General features: G+C 52.6%; 1 protein-coding gene across 3 annotated transcripts in view; it reads right to left on the reverse strand.

The window, feature by feature from the left end:
• Window positions 1-17,461, reverse strand: part of Mideas (mitotic deacetylase associated SANT domain protein) — a 70,310-nt gene that overhangs the window by 6,260 nt on the left and 46,589 nt on the right. For all 3 annotated transcript variants that reach the window (XM_042260899.2, XM_042260898.2, XM_042260901.2), the window contains exons 2-10: window positions 15,446-17,130; window positions 13,534-13,833; window positions 6,214-6,559; window positions 4,276-4,342; window positions 3,662-3,804; window positions 3,434-3,537; window positions 2,682-2,757; window positions 1,959-2,047; window positions 128-277 (exon numbers count right to left, since the gene is read on the reverse strand). In XM_042260899.2, the coding sequence (XP_042116833.2) occupies window positions 128-277; window positions 1,959-2,047; window positions 2,682-2,757; window positions 3,434-3,537; window positions 3,662-3,804; window positions 4,276-4,342; window positions 6,214-6,559; window positions 13,534-13,833; window positions 15,446-16,894 (2,724 nt within the window). In that variant the 5' untranslated portion in view covers window positions 16,895-17,130. The remainder of the gene's footprint in view (window positions 1-127; window positions 278-1,958; window positions 2,048-2,681; window positions 2,758-3,433; window positions 3,538-3,661; window positions 3,805-4,275; window positions 4,343-6,213; window positions 6,560-13,533; window positions 13,834-15,445; window positions 17,131-17,461) is intronic.

Consider the following 17,461-nt stretch of genomic DNA (forward strand, 5'->3'; position numbering starts at 1 on the left):
GGACGCTGTTCTCCTCTGTCTACCCTCTATAAACTCCAGGAGAGTCTGGCCTCAAGCCTCCAGCTAGGTACTGGCCCCAGGTGCTACCCAGTATGAGGCGGCAGAGGCTGGGAAAGGACTCACTCACCTTAACGTCCACTTCAACCTCTTCCTGGGCTGACTTCTCATCACTTGTATCCACGTCGCCGAAGGTGAGCGTCCCGTTGCGGCCGATTTTCACCTGTTTCTTGTAGGTGTAGTAGAACTCCACACACTGGGCCACAGTCTTGGTCTGGATCTGGATTAAAGCCAAAACTGAGGTCAGAGGGAGCTGGTGTGACTCACCTCCCTCATCTCCGCATGCTCCCTTCAGTCTTAGGCAAAAAAAAAAAAAACAAAAAAAAACAAAACTAAACCCCAAACCTCACTTCTCCATGAGGCTACACTGGGCCAGCAGGGACTCGGGAGCCTTGGCTGGCTCAGCATCCGCACCCTGCGCTAGGACTGAGCTTTCTTGTCCCTCATAAATTTCTCAGAAGTTCACACAGTTCCTCCTGGAGTCCCCAGGTAAAGAAGGGGCTCACCACCCTAATTTCTGCTTTTTCACATGTAAACCGTAAGGGAAGTGATGCTTAAACCACAGTGGCCATACTGATCATCTCCACGGGCCTCTCAATAGGCCGTTTAAATTGCTTGCCAATGCTCAGGGCAGTTTTATTTGAAAATAACCCCCCTGCTCCTGTACTAGGGATTGAACATAGGGCCTTGGACGTGCTAGGCAAATGCTGTACCATTAAATAAGTACTCCCAACCCACCCCACCTCCTTTTTTTGAATTTTGAGAGAGGGTCTCACTAAGGCAAGTAAGCTGGCCTTGAACTCACTCCAGCAGCCCTCGCTGGCTTTGAACTCACAATCCTCCTGCCACACCCTCCTGAACAGCTGTGATTACAGGCCTAGACCCGAAGGCCCAGCTGCAGCTGACTTTTAATGATTAGCTGACACAGAGGGAGGATGAAGAGATAGGTGTGTGTTTCATGGGTGCGTGTTTAGATGCAGACAGAGGAAGAGAAGAAAACGAAACAATGATAAAACTGGTAAATCTCAGCAGGGCATTTTTTTCCCCTTGGTTTTTCAAGACAGGGTTTCTCTGTGTTGTTTTGGTGCCTGTCCTGGAACTCACTCTGTAGACCAGGCTGGCCTCGAAGTCACAGAGATCCGCCTGCCTCTGCCTCCTGAGTGCTGGGATTAAAGGCATGTGCCACCACCGCCGCCGCCCAGCTAGCAGGGCATTTTTAATGGGCGTTCATGGGGATTACTCTTCTCTCCTCCATTTAGTGAATTTCAAACTAAACTAGAGAAGCATCCAGGCATCTTTCCACAGCCAAAGCCGGCCCCAACACAGCAGTGAAAACCTCCTCTATCAATCTGGGGACGGGTTTCACTCCCCTCCAGGGAGCAGCGCCAAGGAAGGAAGAGAAGCATCATGTCGGGGAAGACTCAGGGAAAGCCCAGAGAGGAAGCAGAAGGTCCTCCTGGCCCCGCTACCAACTGCCAGCAAAGGGCTCTGTGTCCGAAGGGGAGTCACTCACCTTCCTAATTTCTGTTTTTTCATGTGTGAAGAGTAAGGGGTATGATGCTAGAATCCCCAGATCATCTCATGGTCCTCTCAGATTCTCATTTCACAGATCCACTTGACCACTGGCTTTGCTTTGAGCACTACATTCCCACACATTTTCTCTGACACCCCCCCCCTCCTTGACCCCCAGATTCAGTCACATCTAGGCTTAAAAGTCCTGTCCCGGGAGCTCAGAGGTCAGCAGAGGACCCTCCGTCAGGCAAGCTGTGGTTGACAGAGCCGTCTCCGAAGTTCCTTGGGGCCGGATGGGGCCGTGACTCAGGCACACTAGGCAAGCACCGTGCCGTCCGGCCACTTGGCGAGCGACCCCCAGGACCCCTCGATCACTCGCCCCTGCTCACCAGCTTCTGCACCAGGAAGAAATCCTTCTTATAGATGGCGATGCCCTTGTTAAACAGCTTCTTCTCAGCCATCTTCCACTGGTCAGAGCCTGAAGGGCGGAGACGGTACCAGGTTGTGAGTCGGGCAGGAACAGGAGCACCTGTCTACACTGTGAGCATGACTCTGACCCACTGAAAGCGTGAGGCCGTCCACACCCGCATTGGTCATTCACCGCCGGCTTCGTGAAGCCTCCTCCCCTTGCTTGTCAAAGGGAATGAACACCAGAACCTGTCTTTCCAGGTCCAAAACAGACTAGGTGCTACAAGGCGGGAAGAACCTCTTGGGGCTCTGCCTGGTACGGACAAATGTGGACCTCACAGAGGCTCGACATCACTAACTACTTTGGGCTTACACGACAGCATCCATGTCCCTCTTCCAGCATCTAGACCAAGACAAAGCACTCCAATACCTGAAATCAGCTGATCGCTCTCCTCCCTAGGTTTCCGACCTCTGTACCCGTGACGTGGGCTTTTTTGGCTTGGCTTGCCTACCCACTTCATGCTTCCCTTCTAAGGGCACGGGGAGCCCCCAACTTGGCCTTGATATTAGTTTTCCTGCTGACTTTTGGCTGACTCTTCCTGTCCCCACCCCCATTCAGGGCTGTGACTCAGCACTGAGCAGGGCTCCACGGATGCTGGAGACCCCGAGACTCTGAAGCACATGCCCACCCCAGTCAGGCCCACCTGTGTAGTGATACGTGGCCAGTGGGTGGTTGTGGGGCCGCACGGGCTTCTTCAGGAGCAGCTTATTCAGTGTTTCCTGGGGGGGGAGGAAAGGGCTGTCAGGAAGCTGGCGACAGTCGTGGTGAAGGACGAGGTACCCTGGGCCTGGGCAACATGCGGAGGACCTCCGCCGGCCTCTGGGTAGAGCCAGCACTTACTCCTGCCTTAACTGCTGTGAGACAGGACATGTGGGGGCGTGGCAAAAATCATGAAGTGGGACTGCTGAGGACTCGGGCCACGAGACCACTGCAGGAATGCGCAACCACCAAATCGAGTGTGGACAGAGAATGCCCTCGGTGACAATTCTGAGAGTGGGGGAACCTACCGACCTAGGATCAGGGATTAGATTCAACAGCAGGACCACCTTGCACACCCAGCTAGGGGTTGAGACTAGAGTTCCCTTAGGCCAAACCCCAATAACCTCCTCCTTGGTCAGACCCCCTCGGAGCTACCTCAAATCACCATGCCAAGTCACCCTAGCACTCAGAAGGTCAAGGTGAGGGAGAGAGTCATGATTGTGAGGGGGAAAAAAGAAAGAAATGTAACACACACACACACACACACACACACACGTTAGAACATATGCAAAAGAGCAAAAACAAATGGATAAAAATTTATACCACCAGGCATGGTCCTGGTAGCAGACAGGGAGGGACCAGTAACTGCTTTCCTAAGGGACACCCCCCCCCCTCAAATTAACGAGGCTTTCTTACCAGGATGTCCCCCCTCGACTCATGTAGATAGTGCAGGGCTAGTTCCTGGTTGGTGCCAGCACCAGGGAAAATGCTCGAACAGGCGGCTGTCAGCAGGTCATCCACTGGATTCACCGGAGCATTGGGAGGACAAGAGGGAAATCAGTTCAGTGCTGGACCTTGCGGGCCCCAGCCTGCCCTCCTGCCCACCGGCCTGCCAGGCCCTGCTCACTGGAGCTCGCTCCTCACCTTGCCTCTGCTTCTCCCAGTTGCTCTCAAGATGTTCCCAGGGCTGCCACACCAAGTCAGCCTTGTGGGGGTCTGCAGCTGCCAGGGCGCGGTCTCTCATCGTGGGGATCTCTGCTTGGAACCGGGTACCAACATTGATCCGTCTGCAGAGGCAGAAAGGCTAGGGGTGAGGCCTGCCCTTGTGGGGACAGGGAACCCGACGTTCTCCCTAGGGTGGGAAGGAATCGTGCAGCTGGCAGGTGCTGAATGCAGCAGGGCCACAGCTGCGTGCAGGGAACCTGGCAGCTGGGGTACGCAGACAGGCCCAGAGGCTAAGGAATGGAAAAGATACTCCACATGGGACAGACAAGGAGAGTCTCTTGGACCCCCACTCCGGCCCCCACCCAGCTCTCCCTAGTGACACATTCAAGCCACCCTGGTCCTTCCCTTTCCTCTCCCTGCAGCATCCACACAAAAGCTGGCAGAAGACAGCAGAGCGCGGGACAGACCACCGAAGCCCAGAGAGACGGCTTGTCTCAGTGCAGTCCCCTCCTCTTGCTCCCAAAGCTAATCTGCACCGCATCGGGTCCACCTGGCCACCCACACGCCACGAGCCTGGGGCAGGCTGCACTTACGGTTCGATGCTCACGGGGGTGGCCTCCCCCATCACAGACAGGACGGGCGGGGTGACTTCGGAGCTATCTATGGGCAAAGAGCATATTGGTAAATGGCTCCTTCCTCCCTGCAGGAAGACACTCCCGTCCTAGGCGGCTGTCCTGAATACCCGAGAGTCACGGCGGTGACTCACTGAGTGCACTTGGAACTCAGGCGCCCAGACTCTGGCCTTGCACTGCGACTCAGGCCCTTTATGTGGGCGCCTCAGTTTTCACAGCTGCCAAAAGGAGCTATTTCTTTCTGTCTCCTGGGGGTAATGAGAATTCTGAATTAAATGAGAGTCGGGCACTCTATGACCATTAGCTGTAATGTCAGCACGACCACCCGAGCGAAGTCCCTGCTTCTAGGAGGCCCCACTCTACCCAAGCTTCTGGGCCGGGCGGTGGTGGCGCACGCCTTTAATCCCAACACTCGGGAGGCGGAGCCAGGCGGATCTCTGTGAGTTCGAGGCCAGCCTGGGCTACAGAGCGAGATCCAGGACAGTCAGGGCTACACAGAGAAACAAAACAAAAACAAGAAACAAGCTTCTGTATATAGAACTATGTTTTACTTTGGTTTTATTCTTGCAAAGAGGCTGAAACTGGAGGCACACCAGAGAGATGACGGTAAAGGGGGTCTCTTCTACAATTATCTTCATTTCCTCTCCCAATTTTTTGTCCCTCACCCTCATCCAAGTTCATCTGAAGGCCAGACTAGATCAAGGCACTCCCTCCCTTACTCAAAACAAAACAACACACAACACCTCTGTTGTCTCTCTGCAGCGTGAGACAACCCCTGGAACCCTCAGCTGTTCAAGGCAGTTAGTTCCCCATGTGTCTGTACCTCCCACGGCCCAGACTCGACTCCAGGGGCCTACTAACCTCGTGGCCCTCAATCGCTCGCTCCCTCTGCTCGGCCCCGCTCCACGCCTGCGGTGCCCCGCCTGCCCCTCCCACTCTGAAGCTCAAGCTTCGCTCTGTCTCCACCATTTCCCAGATTCTTTCCTTATCTCATCAGGCTCCCCAGGCTAGAAGTTTGCTGTCGGCCCCATTCACTGGGTCCTGGTCCCCCACTGCTATAGGAACCTCTGCTTTTCGGTCTCCCAAGCTTTCCTGGTTAATTCCCTAATGATCCTGCGCCGCACTTTCTTTAGACTAGATAACGGCGTCCCATGCATTCCTGGAGCCTGCACGGGATCTGTGCAAGGTTTTACACCCAATGCTCAGTAAACACTTGTTGGGCAGACTGACATCTTCTTGGCTGACAGGCTGCTCTCTTCAGTGATTTCCAGCCCAAACCCAGCCAGGGAGAGAAACCTCCCTGGGAAGCCAAGCCTGAGGGCAATTTCCATCCACAGACACCAGGAGGCACCAGAGAACCACACCATGGGTGAGCTCTGGGGTCAGAGGTTAACTGGGTGAAGAATGCGCCTGTGTGATTCCACTGCAAGTGATCAGGTGATCCCGTTTTCCAAGGGAAAAGAACCCCTTTGTGAAATGGACATTTTTAGGCCTCACAACACCCAGGCCTGCTCTCGACCAGAAAGACTGCTCTCAGCAGCTGAGGAGACCAGGCCAGTCACCTCATATAAACAACCACAAGCCAGGAAACCGCTGTTTGTGAATCTAATAGCTGAATATCAGTAATTCCACCATCAGCCAAGCATGATGAATCTAATCCCTGACAAATAACGAAGGAACGGAGTGAGCTCTGGGCGGTTGGACTTGCCCAAGGGATGTGATAGTCAACAGTGGATTCAGGATCAGAATCCAAGCAGGAGGACCACGCCTTACCAGCCCCCAGGGGGAGACGGTAGAGTTCCTCGCAGCCTCCAGCTCCACTACAACTGCCCAGAGACTGAACCGCGTCCCTCCCTCCACCCACCCACCCCCACCCCCCACAGCCACCGGGTCACTCACTAGAACGGAGCAGGGTTCGGTGGGCACTCTTTGGCGTGATGGGAGGAGGGGCCGGGATGCTGCTGGTTGATATGATGGCATTGAAGTAGAGGCCGGAGCCTTCCCGAACGGGGCTGAGAATGGGGGGCGGGGTGTAGGGGGGCAGCTCGAAGCTCCGCTCGGAGGGGTGGTCGGCTAGGCGGACGGGAGAACGCAGGTGGCTCTGGTAGGGGGTGATGTTGGAGTAGACAGGAGGGGCGATGAAAGTGCCCGCCTTGGTGGGGATGATGAGGGGCTCCGGCCGTGGCCGCTGCTTTGGTTTCCGCAGGGAAGTCTCTCCCTCCAACTTGACAGTCAGCTCTTCAGCCTGGAGACCGAAACGGAGCAGAGAGGCTCAGCCTCTTGGGTGTCCCCAGAAACCTGGAGCCCTGACTGGAGCCTGCCGGTGTCGTCTCCGACACGACCTGCCCGCTGTACCCACCAAGATGAGACGGGCCCAAAAGCCCAGCCTACTGTCTCCTCCAGGCAGATTCAGGCTTGCAACCTGCACCTCAGGGCCTGCCTGAGTGTCTCAGGTCTCGGGAACCACCGGTCTTACATTTCCTTTTTTAAAAAAAAGGAAAAGAAAGAAAGGGAAGAAAGGAAGGAATCCTGTCAAAACCTAGAAATTATTCTTCGTTCTAAACTTGGGTTCCAGGCCATAGCTCCCAATCGAGGCTGCGATGTGTGCAATAGGGGAAGAGTTCAGTTGGGAAGGGCCCAGATCTCCACTGCTTGGACAGGATCTACCACCCTGGCTGGCTATTTAAGACTGTGCATTTCCCGTGCGCATCTCCACCTTTTCAAAAAGAAAAGACTGCATTTGTTTTTCCTTATGTGCACACATATGTCTGTGCGAGTGTCGGCCACATGCGTGTGGGTACCCAAGGAGTTCAGGAGAGGAGGAGGAGAAGCCCCTGGAGCTGGAGTTGCCTCGGTAGTGCCAGGAACCAAACTCGTGTCTGTGGAAGAGCAGCCAGCACAGTTAACCACTGAGCCATCCTTCCAACCTCCATCTTCACGTTGGCTATGGAAACAGTAAGAAAAACACCTCCCAGATCTGGCAGCCATGAAGATTAAGTAAGCTAGTATGTGGGAATCAATAACCCTATCTGTTTTTGTGGTAATGGAGACCGAATCCAGGGCCTTGTGTATGCGAGGCAGGCTCTCTCCACGGAGCACAAGCCCCAACCCACGGTCTTTCTCCCTCTAATTTGACATTCAGCTCCTCAACCCGAAGTGGGAAACAGAACAGGGATGGCCCAGCCTCCTGGACAGTACTATGAGCTAATAGATGGAAATCGATACTCTGTGGTTGTAGTAACAGCTCTGTTATAACTACAAGTCCAGGTTCTGCGTGCCACAGAAGCCTGCACTGTGGGCCAGAGCCCGGGCTGGGAATGAGCCCACAGGACGGAATGGGAGTCTCTGCTCCTGTCAGAGGCTAGCCCACGCGTGTTGTCAGAGGTTCGTCGACATGGCATGCCTTCTGGGCTTCTACACAGAACAGAAAGCAGGGCCGTCAAGAAACAGCTTAACCGTCGTCTCTAAAGGGAAGCAAACAGCCATCGGGAGTGAGCAGCTCCTAAGGCATTTCTGGGCTCACAGTAAACCAAGTCAGGCATGTTGACTCGGGGAGCAACAGGAGGAGTCTCCCCATTTCAAGGATCCCGCCAAGGGGGAATCTCTGCTTCTGAGGCCCTGGCATAGCCCTCCCTCCTTCCTGTGTGCCCTCATGTCCCTTTTACTAATCAGGATGAGCTGAGAACATTCATTCCTTCGCCTTTAGGGAAACAGTCTGAGTACACGGGGAAAAACTGCAGCGAGCTATGCCGGTTGGTTTTGTTAGCTGGACACAAACCAAAGGTTACCTAGGAAGAGGGGATCCCAGTTGAGGAACTGCCTCCATTAGACGGCCTGACCACAGTCTGTGGGGCACCTGCTAGTTAATGTGTGCGGGCCCAGTCCACTGTGGGCAATCCACCCCTGGGCAAGGAAGGGGTCCTGGGTTCTTTAAGAAAGCAGGCTGAGCAAGTCAGGGGGAGCAAGCCAGTAAGCAGCACTCCTCCATGGCCTCTGCATCAGCTTCAGCCTCCAGTTTCCAGCCTTGAGTCCCTGTCCTGACTTCCCTTCATGTCGGGCTGTAAACCGTGAGATGAAATACTCTTTCCTCCTCAAGTTGCTTTTGTTCTTGGTGTTTATCACAGCGACAGAAAACTAACTATAACAGGGGCTAAACACCCCCCGGTGTGCTAGGAAATCCCTCCTCCCATACAAACCCAGTTCCAGCTATTTGTAGGTGAGAGACTTAAATTGTTTTGAATATTTTTACTTGTTTTGTTTTTTTGTTTTTTCGAGTCAGGGTTTCTCTGCGTAGTTTTGGGGCCTGTCCTGGATCTCGCTCTGTAGACCAGGCTGGCCTCGAACTCACAGAGATCCGCCTGGCTCTGACCCCCAACTGCTGGGATTAAAGGTGTGCACCACTGCTGCCCAGCGAATATTTTTACTTTTAAGGTGTGATAATGCTACTGAGACTATTTTAAAAAGAAAAAGAAAGGAAGAAGGGAGACAGGGAAGGAAGGGAGGAAGGAAGGAAGGAGGGAACCAAGGAAGGCAGGCAGGCAGGCAGGCAGGCAAACAGACTATATATGTATGTATTCAGATGCAACCTAAATATATTTGTGGATGAAATGATACAATGTGTGAAATGTGCCTCAAAATAATTCAGGGTCATAAAAGTACAGTTGAAATAAGACTGGTTGTATTTTGATAGAACTGTGAAAATTGGGTAACGATAAACACTCATTCACTAGACCCTTCTCTGTTTTTATGCGTGACTGGAAATGCCAATAATACAATGAAACACACAGAATAAACAAACAACAAAATACAAACACAGAATGAGACCCCAGAAAGCGGACAACCTTGGGCTAACTATCCCACAGTATCGCACAGTAATCTTGGAGTCCTCTCTGGGGTAGCAGAAACCCTTGCAGGCAGACTCAGAAGATGGAATCCAGGGTCAGCTCTGCCATTACCTGGTTGTATGACCTTAGGTCAGTGCTCAGGTTTGCAGAGCTCCGCAGGCTCCTTCCTACCCACTCTCAAGACAAGCTGCCAAGCCTCCACCTCCAGCCTCGAACACAAACAGGTGGTGGGGTTGGAACCTGGGGCCTGTACGCGTTAGGCAAGTGCCCTACCAATGCGGAGGTTGAACAGCATCTGTACCCCAAGCATGCACTCAGGTGGGGGGTTAAGCCTCAGAGCCTGATCTCATCGTATTAAGGAGGTGGACAGTGTAAATCCAGATGGTATTTAGAGGCAGGGAAGCGATTGATTAGGTTTAGATAAGGCCATTACAGTGGGGCCACCACTGTTGAATCCTGGGTGGCCTCAGAAGAATACAGACAGGGACCAGAGACCTACACAGACACATGTGTTCCCTATCTTTTTCTCTGTGAGGCTCTGCAATTACCTTGAAACTCTGCCTGCAAGATGATTATCACCAGGAAAGGCCCCTGAACTTTGTACCTCTAGAACAAGCCGAAATAAAACTCTTCATTATGTTAGCCTGCCTCGGGTGTTTGGTTATAGTGATGGAAAGCAGGCAAATACAGACTCTGGACTTTTCTGGATCTGTTCCCTCACATATGAAATGGAGGTGCTGACGAGGTAGTTGCTCAGGCTCCTTCCTTACCCACTCTCAAGACAAGCTGGCAGGCCTTGATTTCCAGCCTCTAACACAAACCTCCCCCCAACCACACACAGAACAAGACCTCAGAGAGCCTTAGCTTGAATTAATTACCTCACAATAATATTGAAGGCCCTGACTCTTTTCCTATTATAGAGAACAGGCATGCAGTCTAGTTCTCCAAACAAATAAACAGGAAGAAAAAAAATTACTGAATAGAAAAGCCATTCCCGAAGATACCGGAAGAAACAGCTTGACAAAGAATTGAAGGCCCAAGACCTGGGTGGGCATGGGGTCATGTGAACACAGCATCTGAGCTGCTTTATACCTGCAGGTGAATCCTATTACTGCAAAAAGCAACTGAGAGGGGCTAAGGACTAAGTTTTAACAACTTCAAGAGCTACCAGAATAAAAACTGTGGCTCAGACTCAAGGTGAGTGGCAAATAGGCTTGTCCTCACAGGGAACAGAGCATACATCACTTCATCAGTCTCTGATTAAGTAAAAGTGAATCGGGATCTCTAGGACCCTTTGCTACCCACCAGGATTCATGATAAATGCCCTTTGGAGAAAGAGAATTGGTGGAACCTAGACACACACACACACACACACACACACACACACACACACACACACACACCCATGCACACACTGGCCTTTCAGGTAAATTTTAACAATTGGCCATGAAACCATGTCTTCAGATCTGGCAAATAAAATAGCATATAAAGATAAATTCTTGGGGCTAGAGAGATGGCTCAATGGTTAAGAACACTGGCTGTTCTTCTAGAGGACCTGGGTTTAATCCCCAGCACCTACATGGCAGCTCACAAGTATCTATAACTCCAGTCCCTGGGGATCTGACACCTTCACATCAATGCACATAAAATAAAGTTGAATAAAGTTAAATAAAGATGAATTCTTGAGCTGGGCGGTGGTGGCACACACCTTTAATCCCAGCACTCTAGAGGCAGAGGCAGGCAGATCTCTGTGAGTTCAAGGCCAGTGTGGTTTACAGAGAAGAGTTCCAGGACAGCCAGGGCCGCAAAGAGAAACCCTGTCTCAAAAAAAGCAAAAACCAAAATAGAACAAACAAAAAGATGAATTCTTCTAGAAAGTGGAAAGGTGTTATAGAAGCCTTTAAAATGATGTCCAAGGTGGGGAGATGTCAATTGACCAATCCTTAAGGAAAAAAAATATTTCATAGAAAAAAATAAATATAGGGGGGATGGCTCTGCGAGACACTCACACACAAGGACCTAAGTTTGGATCCCCAGAACCCACATAAAAAACCCAGATGTGCTGGGCAGCCATGGCACGCCTTTAATCCCAGCACTTGGGAAGAGGCAGGCGGATCTCTGTGAGTTCGAGGCCAGCCTGGTCTACAGAGTGAGTTCCAGGACAGGCTCCAAAGCTACACAGAGAAACCAAAAAGAAAAACAAACAAACAAACAAACAAACAAACAAACAAAGCCAGATGTGGTGGCAAACATCTGTAATCCCAAGGCTTAGAAGGTGGAGACCAGGGGGTCCCTGGGGCCTGCTAGCCAGCCAGTCCAGCTGAAGCATCAAGCTCCAGGTTCACTAAGAGACCCCATCTCAAAAGCTAAGGTGAAAAGTAATTGAGAAAGACATCCCTCTGGTCATCATAGGTGCACATATACAAGCATGCCCATCTGTACACATGTGCACACATTAACACACAAGTGCTGGGCTATTTATCCATTTTCAAGATATCTAGTGCTAAGATAATAGAAAAATAAAACCAATATTAGGGGTCTGGAGAGATGGCTCAGCAGTTAAGAGAACTGATTGCTCTTCCAGAGGACCCAGATTCAATTCCCAGCACCCACACGGTGGCTTCCAGTTAACTGGAACTCCAGTCCCAAGGGGCCTGACACCTCTTCTGGCTTCCATAGGTACCAGGCTCATACATGGACACACATGCAGGCAAAACATCCATTCACATAAAAATAAATAAAAGTAAACAAATAAATAAATGAGGAAAAGCAGCAGAGAAATCTTAGGAGCAGCTTTGTGCTGGGGGCAGGTACACAGAGCTCCTGAACTAGCTTGTATTGCACAGTCCCAACCTGGCTCTGTCACGCTGCAAAAATCCAGGTAAGAAGCCTACTAAAGTAACCATTAAAAGAGAAATAATTAAGTCTATAACTACTATGTTGTTAACAAAAGGAGGTGGGAATGGCAACCCCAGTCAGCTTAAAGGGGAGTGGGGGAAGAGTTGGGGGACCATAGCAGAGACAGATGACGTAAGCAGAGAGGTAAGAGCAGGTGACAGAGTTGAACCTAGGTATATCAGCAATTACATTAAGTAGAGAGAGACTCTTATCAGTGGAGTCTAGAAAAGCAGAACTCCGTGCAGACAGAAGAGTGGCTGTTGCCAAAGGCTGGAGCTGTAGCGAGGACTGGAAGAGGATCAAAGAAACATAATTCAGTAAAAACGGGAGGTATGAATCCAGGAGGCCATTTGTACATGATGGCTTTAGCTACTAACTGTATTCATTTATTTCTCTTAGAAATATTGCTAAGAGACCAGATCTTAAATGTTCTTACCACAGAATAATAAGGATGTGAGGTTATGACTAGGCTAATTAGCTTGGTTTAGCAGGTCTACTACTACTACTACTACTACTACTACTACTACTACTACACACACACACACACACACACACACACACACACACACACACACAACATCACATTGACTACACACACACACCATTATATTGACTACATACACACACACACAGAACGTCATATTGTAGACCATACACACCATTTTTATTAATAGAAAGATGAAAACTGTATTGATGTTCTTATTAAAAGACAAAGGTCGTTAGGCTGGAAAACTGCAAACCGCAATTGTATACTACTTGAACGTGTTCCTGAAGGATACGGAGAAGATGGAAATGGAAGGGTAAAGACACGTGCGGCCAACACTCATGAAAGGAATGCCAAACGCCAAACGATGCCAAAGATGAAAAGGAACGTCCCACACCCTCATCCAGGTCTAAACGTGCACACACCCAGAACATCCCAGCAAAACCTACAAAACCAATGGCAGAAGTAAAAGAAAAAATCTTCGTGGAGATTCCAAGGTGCTGAGCTCAGAACGGAACAGAACGGAACAGAACGGAACAGAACAAGCAAACCCTTCTACACCTCAGTAGCTAGCTCAGGGCCTTCACGAGGGGCCATCAAAATTTCCTGACTCTCCCCAATGAGCACAATTTCAAGTATGAAACGGTCTCATACCCTCTATGTACCTTAGCACAAGTTTGATTTGGAAAATAAAAACAGTATCCCCCTGACAACTGGAAAGATGGATTCGTGGTTAAGAGCACTGGCTACTCTTCCAGAGGACCAGGGTTCCATTCCCAGTACCCACATGGTGGCTCCTGCTGTCCGTAACTACAGTTCCAGGGGATCTGACGCCGTCTTCTGAACTCCAAGGGCATCGCATGCATGTGGTAAACAGACATAAAATAAAGACAATAGTATCTCCTGGGTTCCTTGAAGCATCTCCTGCTTCCCTTGGAGTCTCTGCAGCTAGCAGCTCGGGCACTGGAGGGTTTGGGTTGAACAGCCTCATACCTGAGCTGGAGCATCCGTCCCAGGGACTCTCGTGGACCGCCTCCGGGTGACGATGACCGAGGGCTTGTGCTCAGTGGGGTAGTGTTCGAGACCCTTGCCGTCCTCATCGACACTTCCCACTTGGGCCACCTCAGGTGGACCCACCGTCTGCACGGGGACCGACACGGGGATGATGAGGGGCACCATCCCACTCTCCTCTCGGGCTCGCTTAGAGGCTAAGGCAGGCTCAGAAAACTCCACCCCGCACTTGGCAGTGGACGCCAGCACACTTCTCCGCTTCTCCTCAGCGCCGTTGGCATCCTGGGGAAGAGGGAGATTGGGGCAGGCCGTGAGGTTCAGAAGACGAGTTCCCAGTGGCTGGTCTAGGACTCCCAGACCCATGCAACCCAGCAACTCAAGCACCCACCCACTCCTTGGTCTTTGACAACCCGGCCTTCCCCGGACCACCCCTCCCCCTATACATTTCAACTCTTCTCCATCCTCCTGCCTGGTTGTGCCACCCTGGCCTGAAGCAGGTGATGCAAAGTGGACACTTCAGTCCACAAATAGCTTCAGATGTTTGCTGTAGGATGGTCTGTATGTCAAATTGCTCTGATTGGTCAATGAATAAAACACTGATTGGCCGGTGGCTAGGCAGGAAGTATAGGCGGGACTAACAGAGAGGAGAAAAGAAAGAACAGGAAGGCGGAAGGAGTCACTGCCAGCCGCCGCCATGACAAGCAGCATGTGAAGATGCCGGTAAGCCACAAGCCACGTGGCAAGGTATAGATTTATGGAAATGGATTAATTTAAGCTATAAGAACAGTTAGCAAGAAGCCTGCCACGGCCACACAGTTTGTAAGCAATATAAGTCTCTGTGTTTACTTGGTTGGGTCTGAGCGGCTGTGGGACTGGCGGGTGACAGAGATTTGTCCTGACTGTGGGCAAGGCAGGAAAACTCTAGCTACAGATGTTTAGCATCTGGCGTACAGGGTGTGACTTGTAACAAAGGATCTTGCTGTGGCAAGATGAAGGGAGGTCTTTGCAGCTATTTCCTCCTGGGTATCTGACTGGAGTGAAGACCCCCAAATTCTGCCGCCTCCTGTGTATCAGTCTGGACCTAAAGGCAACAGGGGCTGCAGCTTCTAAGGAAGGACAGAGTAGATGATGATCAAATGTCGTCTGTCCCGACTACACGGTCCTGCAAATTCCCAGCTGACTCAGCTTCCTTACAGAAACCTGGGACAGGTGACCCACCTTTGCTGCTGGGTTTGATGAGAAGTTAGTATAAAATAAAATTGAGCCGGGCGGTGGTGGCGCACGCCTTTAATCCCAGCACTCGGGAGGCAGAGCCAGGCGGATCTCTGTGAGTTCGAGGCCAGCCTGGTCTACAAAGCGAGTTCCAGGAAAGGCGCAAAGCTACACAGAGAAACCCTGTCTCGAAAAACCAAAAAAATAAAAAATAAAAAATAAAATAAAATAAAATAAAATTGAAACCCCAAGGTAACACGAGTGCTCAAATTCTGCTTGGTTTTCCTCACCTTTCCGCCTTTAAGAAATGAACGTGATGGCAGCGTGATTCAGAGCCAACCAAACCAACCAGTTAAATGATTTTCTGACAGGCACCATCTCTGTTACCGCCAGCACGCTCTTGCATCCTAGAACACTGGATCTCACCTAGCACCCCTTACTCCTAATCCTCAAGTTCCACACGAAGAAGCCAGCAAGGACTTTCCTACCCACCAACCTCCGTGTGGAGAAACCTCAGCGTCCCTGCAGGTATGGGTGCCTCCGGGAGGGGTTTTCTGAATGAAGAACTTTCACTTCCCTTAAATAACTGAAAAAAACACTGCCCCTATAAGCCTGACAACATTTATTTCCCACTCCACCCCAGACCCTGCCGGACGCCAGATGCAGCCCCACATGCTCTCACCTGCAGAGAGGCCAGCTCCACCGCCTTCTGGGCCAGCGTCAGTAAATTGGCTTCCTGGGACGCCCTGCGCCTCCGTCTTGTGCTCTGGATCACCCCACCTCGTATCATCTGTCCGCAGTCCCCTAGGGCCCCTGCCCGCATGACCTCCTCATTACCCATGGGGGGAGCCTCCCGCTCCCGACCGTTGGGTGCCAGTCTCTCCCCGTCAGCCAGCAGCTGTGACTCCCTTAGTTCCAACGGGAATCTCAGGTCTTCAGGATGGGGCTGTCCCAGGGAGCCCGGCGGCGGCGGCGGTGGCTGCTGCAGAGGCCAGTGATGAAGGAACAGATTGCCCGTGGGCTCCTGCCCAGGTTGGGCGCCGGCTCCATCGAGGGAGTTGGAAGGCAGAATCCCCTCCTTGGAGAGACGGCGGGAGCGGCGCGGGAAGGCCATCTGGGGCTGAGGTAGCACAGGCTGTGGGCCGGAGTCCTGCAGGAGGGCCTTGCGCAGTTCTGGGTTCAGATCCGGGTTGTGGGGGAAAGGGTAGGGGGCCATGCTGTGATGGGACAGGTGGCTCTGCCCCAGGGGCCCACCCGGTGCCAGGCCAAAGTCCTGGGGCTGCTGTGAAGGCGGCTGATGCACGGGGTAGAAGCTCTCAAACAGCTGCATCTGGGGCAGGCCTGCCGGCTGCTGCTGCGGCTGCGGCTGCTTCTGAGGCGGGAAGGGGGTGCTGGAGTTAGGCGGCTGCGGACCCTGCCGGAAGACCTGCCGGTTCATCTGGTGGCCGAAGGCCAGCTGGAAGGGTTGCAAGGGCAGTGTCTGGTTGGGGGGTTTCTTGGCTGCGTGGAAAGAGTTCAAGGGTGCCTGGGGCCTCCCCACCTCCAGCGGCACCTTCTGCGGCACCATGGGCTGCACTGCGTTTCCATAGTGATCCAGCTGCGGGACCCCGGGCTTGCTCCCCTTCAGTGCCTCAGGGTGGTTATAGTAGGGCGAGACCCCCACACCTGGATGAGGGCTCCCTTTGGGTCCACTGTAGAGGGACAGGTGGTTCCACGAGTGGGGTGGAGGCTGGCCAGGTTGCTGCTGCCAGCCACTGTCACTGATGCCTCCAGCTCCTCCTCCTCCTCCTCCTCCTCGCTCCAGGCCCCGCCCCGGAGCCATCACGGAGTTGGGCCACTTGACGGAGCTTACTTGGGCTTGCTGGGACAGCATGGCCGCAGTGGTCCGCTCAGGCCCGTACACCACGGAGTTCAGCAGAGCCAGGTTGTTGGTCGGAGGCAGCTCCACGGGCTGGGTGGTGGAGGCAACCCCGGCTGGGCCTTCGTGGGCCTCGTACTGTTCCTCCTTCGCTCTGAGGGACTGTGGCGGAGCCTTCAGGGGCGGCGGCTGTTCCTTGGAAGCTGGCTCCTGGTCCCCAAAAGCGCAACGCTTGCGTTTATTCTGAGCCTTGGGCTGGGCCTGGAGGTTCATGGTGTGGCCAGCTAAGCCCTGGCAATGAGACGGTCGCCCTTCAGCAACTGCCCATCCCTCGGGAGAAGGTCCTGCTGGAAGCCTGGCCTAAGTCCCAGTCCCGGAGCCAGTGGGGGCAGGAGAGGGGCCGAGGAAAACGCAGGAGCCAAGAAATGTCCGCCAGTCCTTCCTCTTCTGGAGAGGCTCTTGAGCTCAGCTACACGTCCCAACCATGCTGCGGCCCCGGATCCTGGAGGCTGCAGAGGAAAAAAAAAGCAGGGGGCAGCCATCAGCCACAGGATCCCTGGATTATCAACCCCAGTGTCCCGTCCCGTCCCGTCCTCCCCACCCCCATGGCGGCCTCAGGTCCCAGACGAGCACTGTACGTAGGGGAACCTGCTGGGAGGGGGCATACTGCCCAGGCACACTGCCCCTCTCCTCTTGCCCACCACCTTCTGGCTACAGACTCCATGTCCACTGCATTTGAGTGTGTCATTTGTGCCCTGTAAAGACACATGCTGAGGGACCAAGGGGAGCTGACGGGTCGCCTAAGCCCCAAGGCAAACTGAGAAATGGGAAAACAAAGGC

Source organism: Peromyscus maniculatus, chromosome 14, assembly GCF_049852395.1.
Source record: "Peromyscus maniculatus bairdii isolate BWxNUB_F1_BW_parent chromosome 14, HU_Pman_BW_mat_3.1, whole genome shotgun sequence".
Taxonomy (NCBI): domain Eukaryota; kingdom Metazoa; phylum Chordata; class Mammalia; order Rodentia; family Cricetidae; genus Peromyscus; species Peromyscus maniculatus.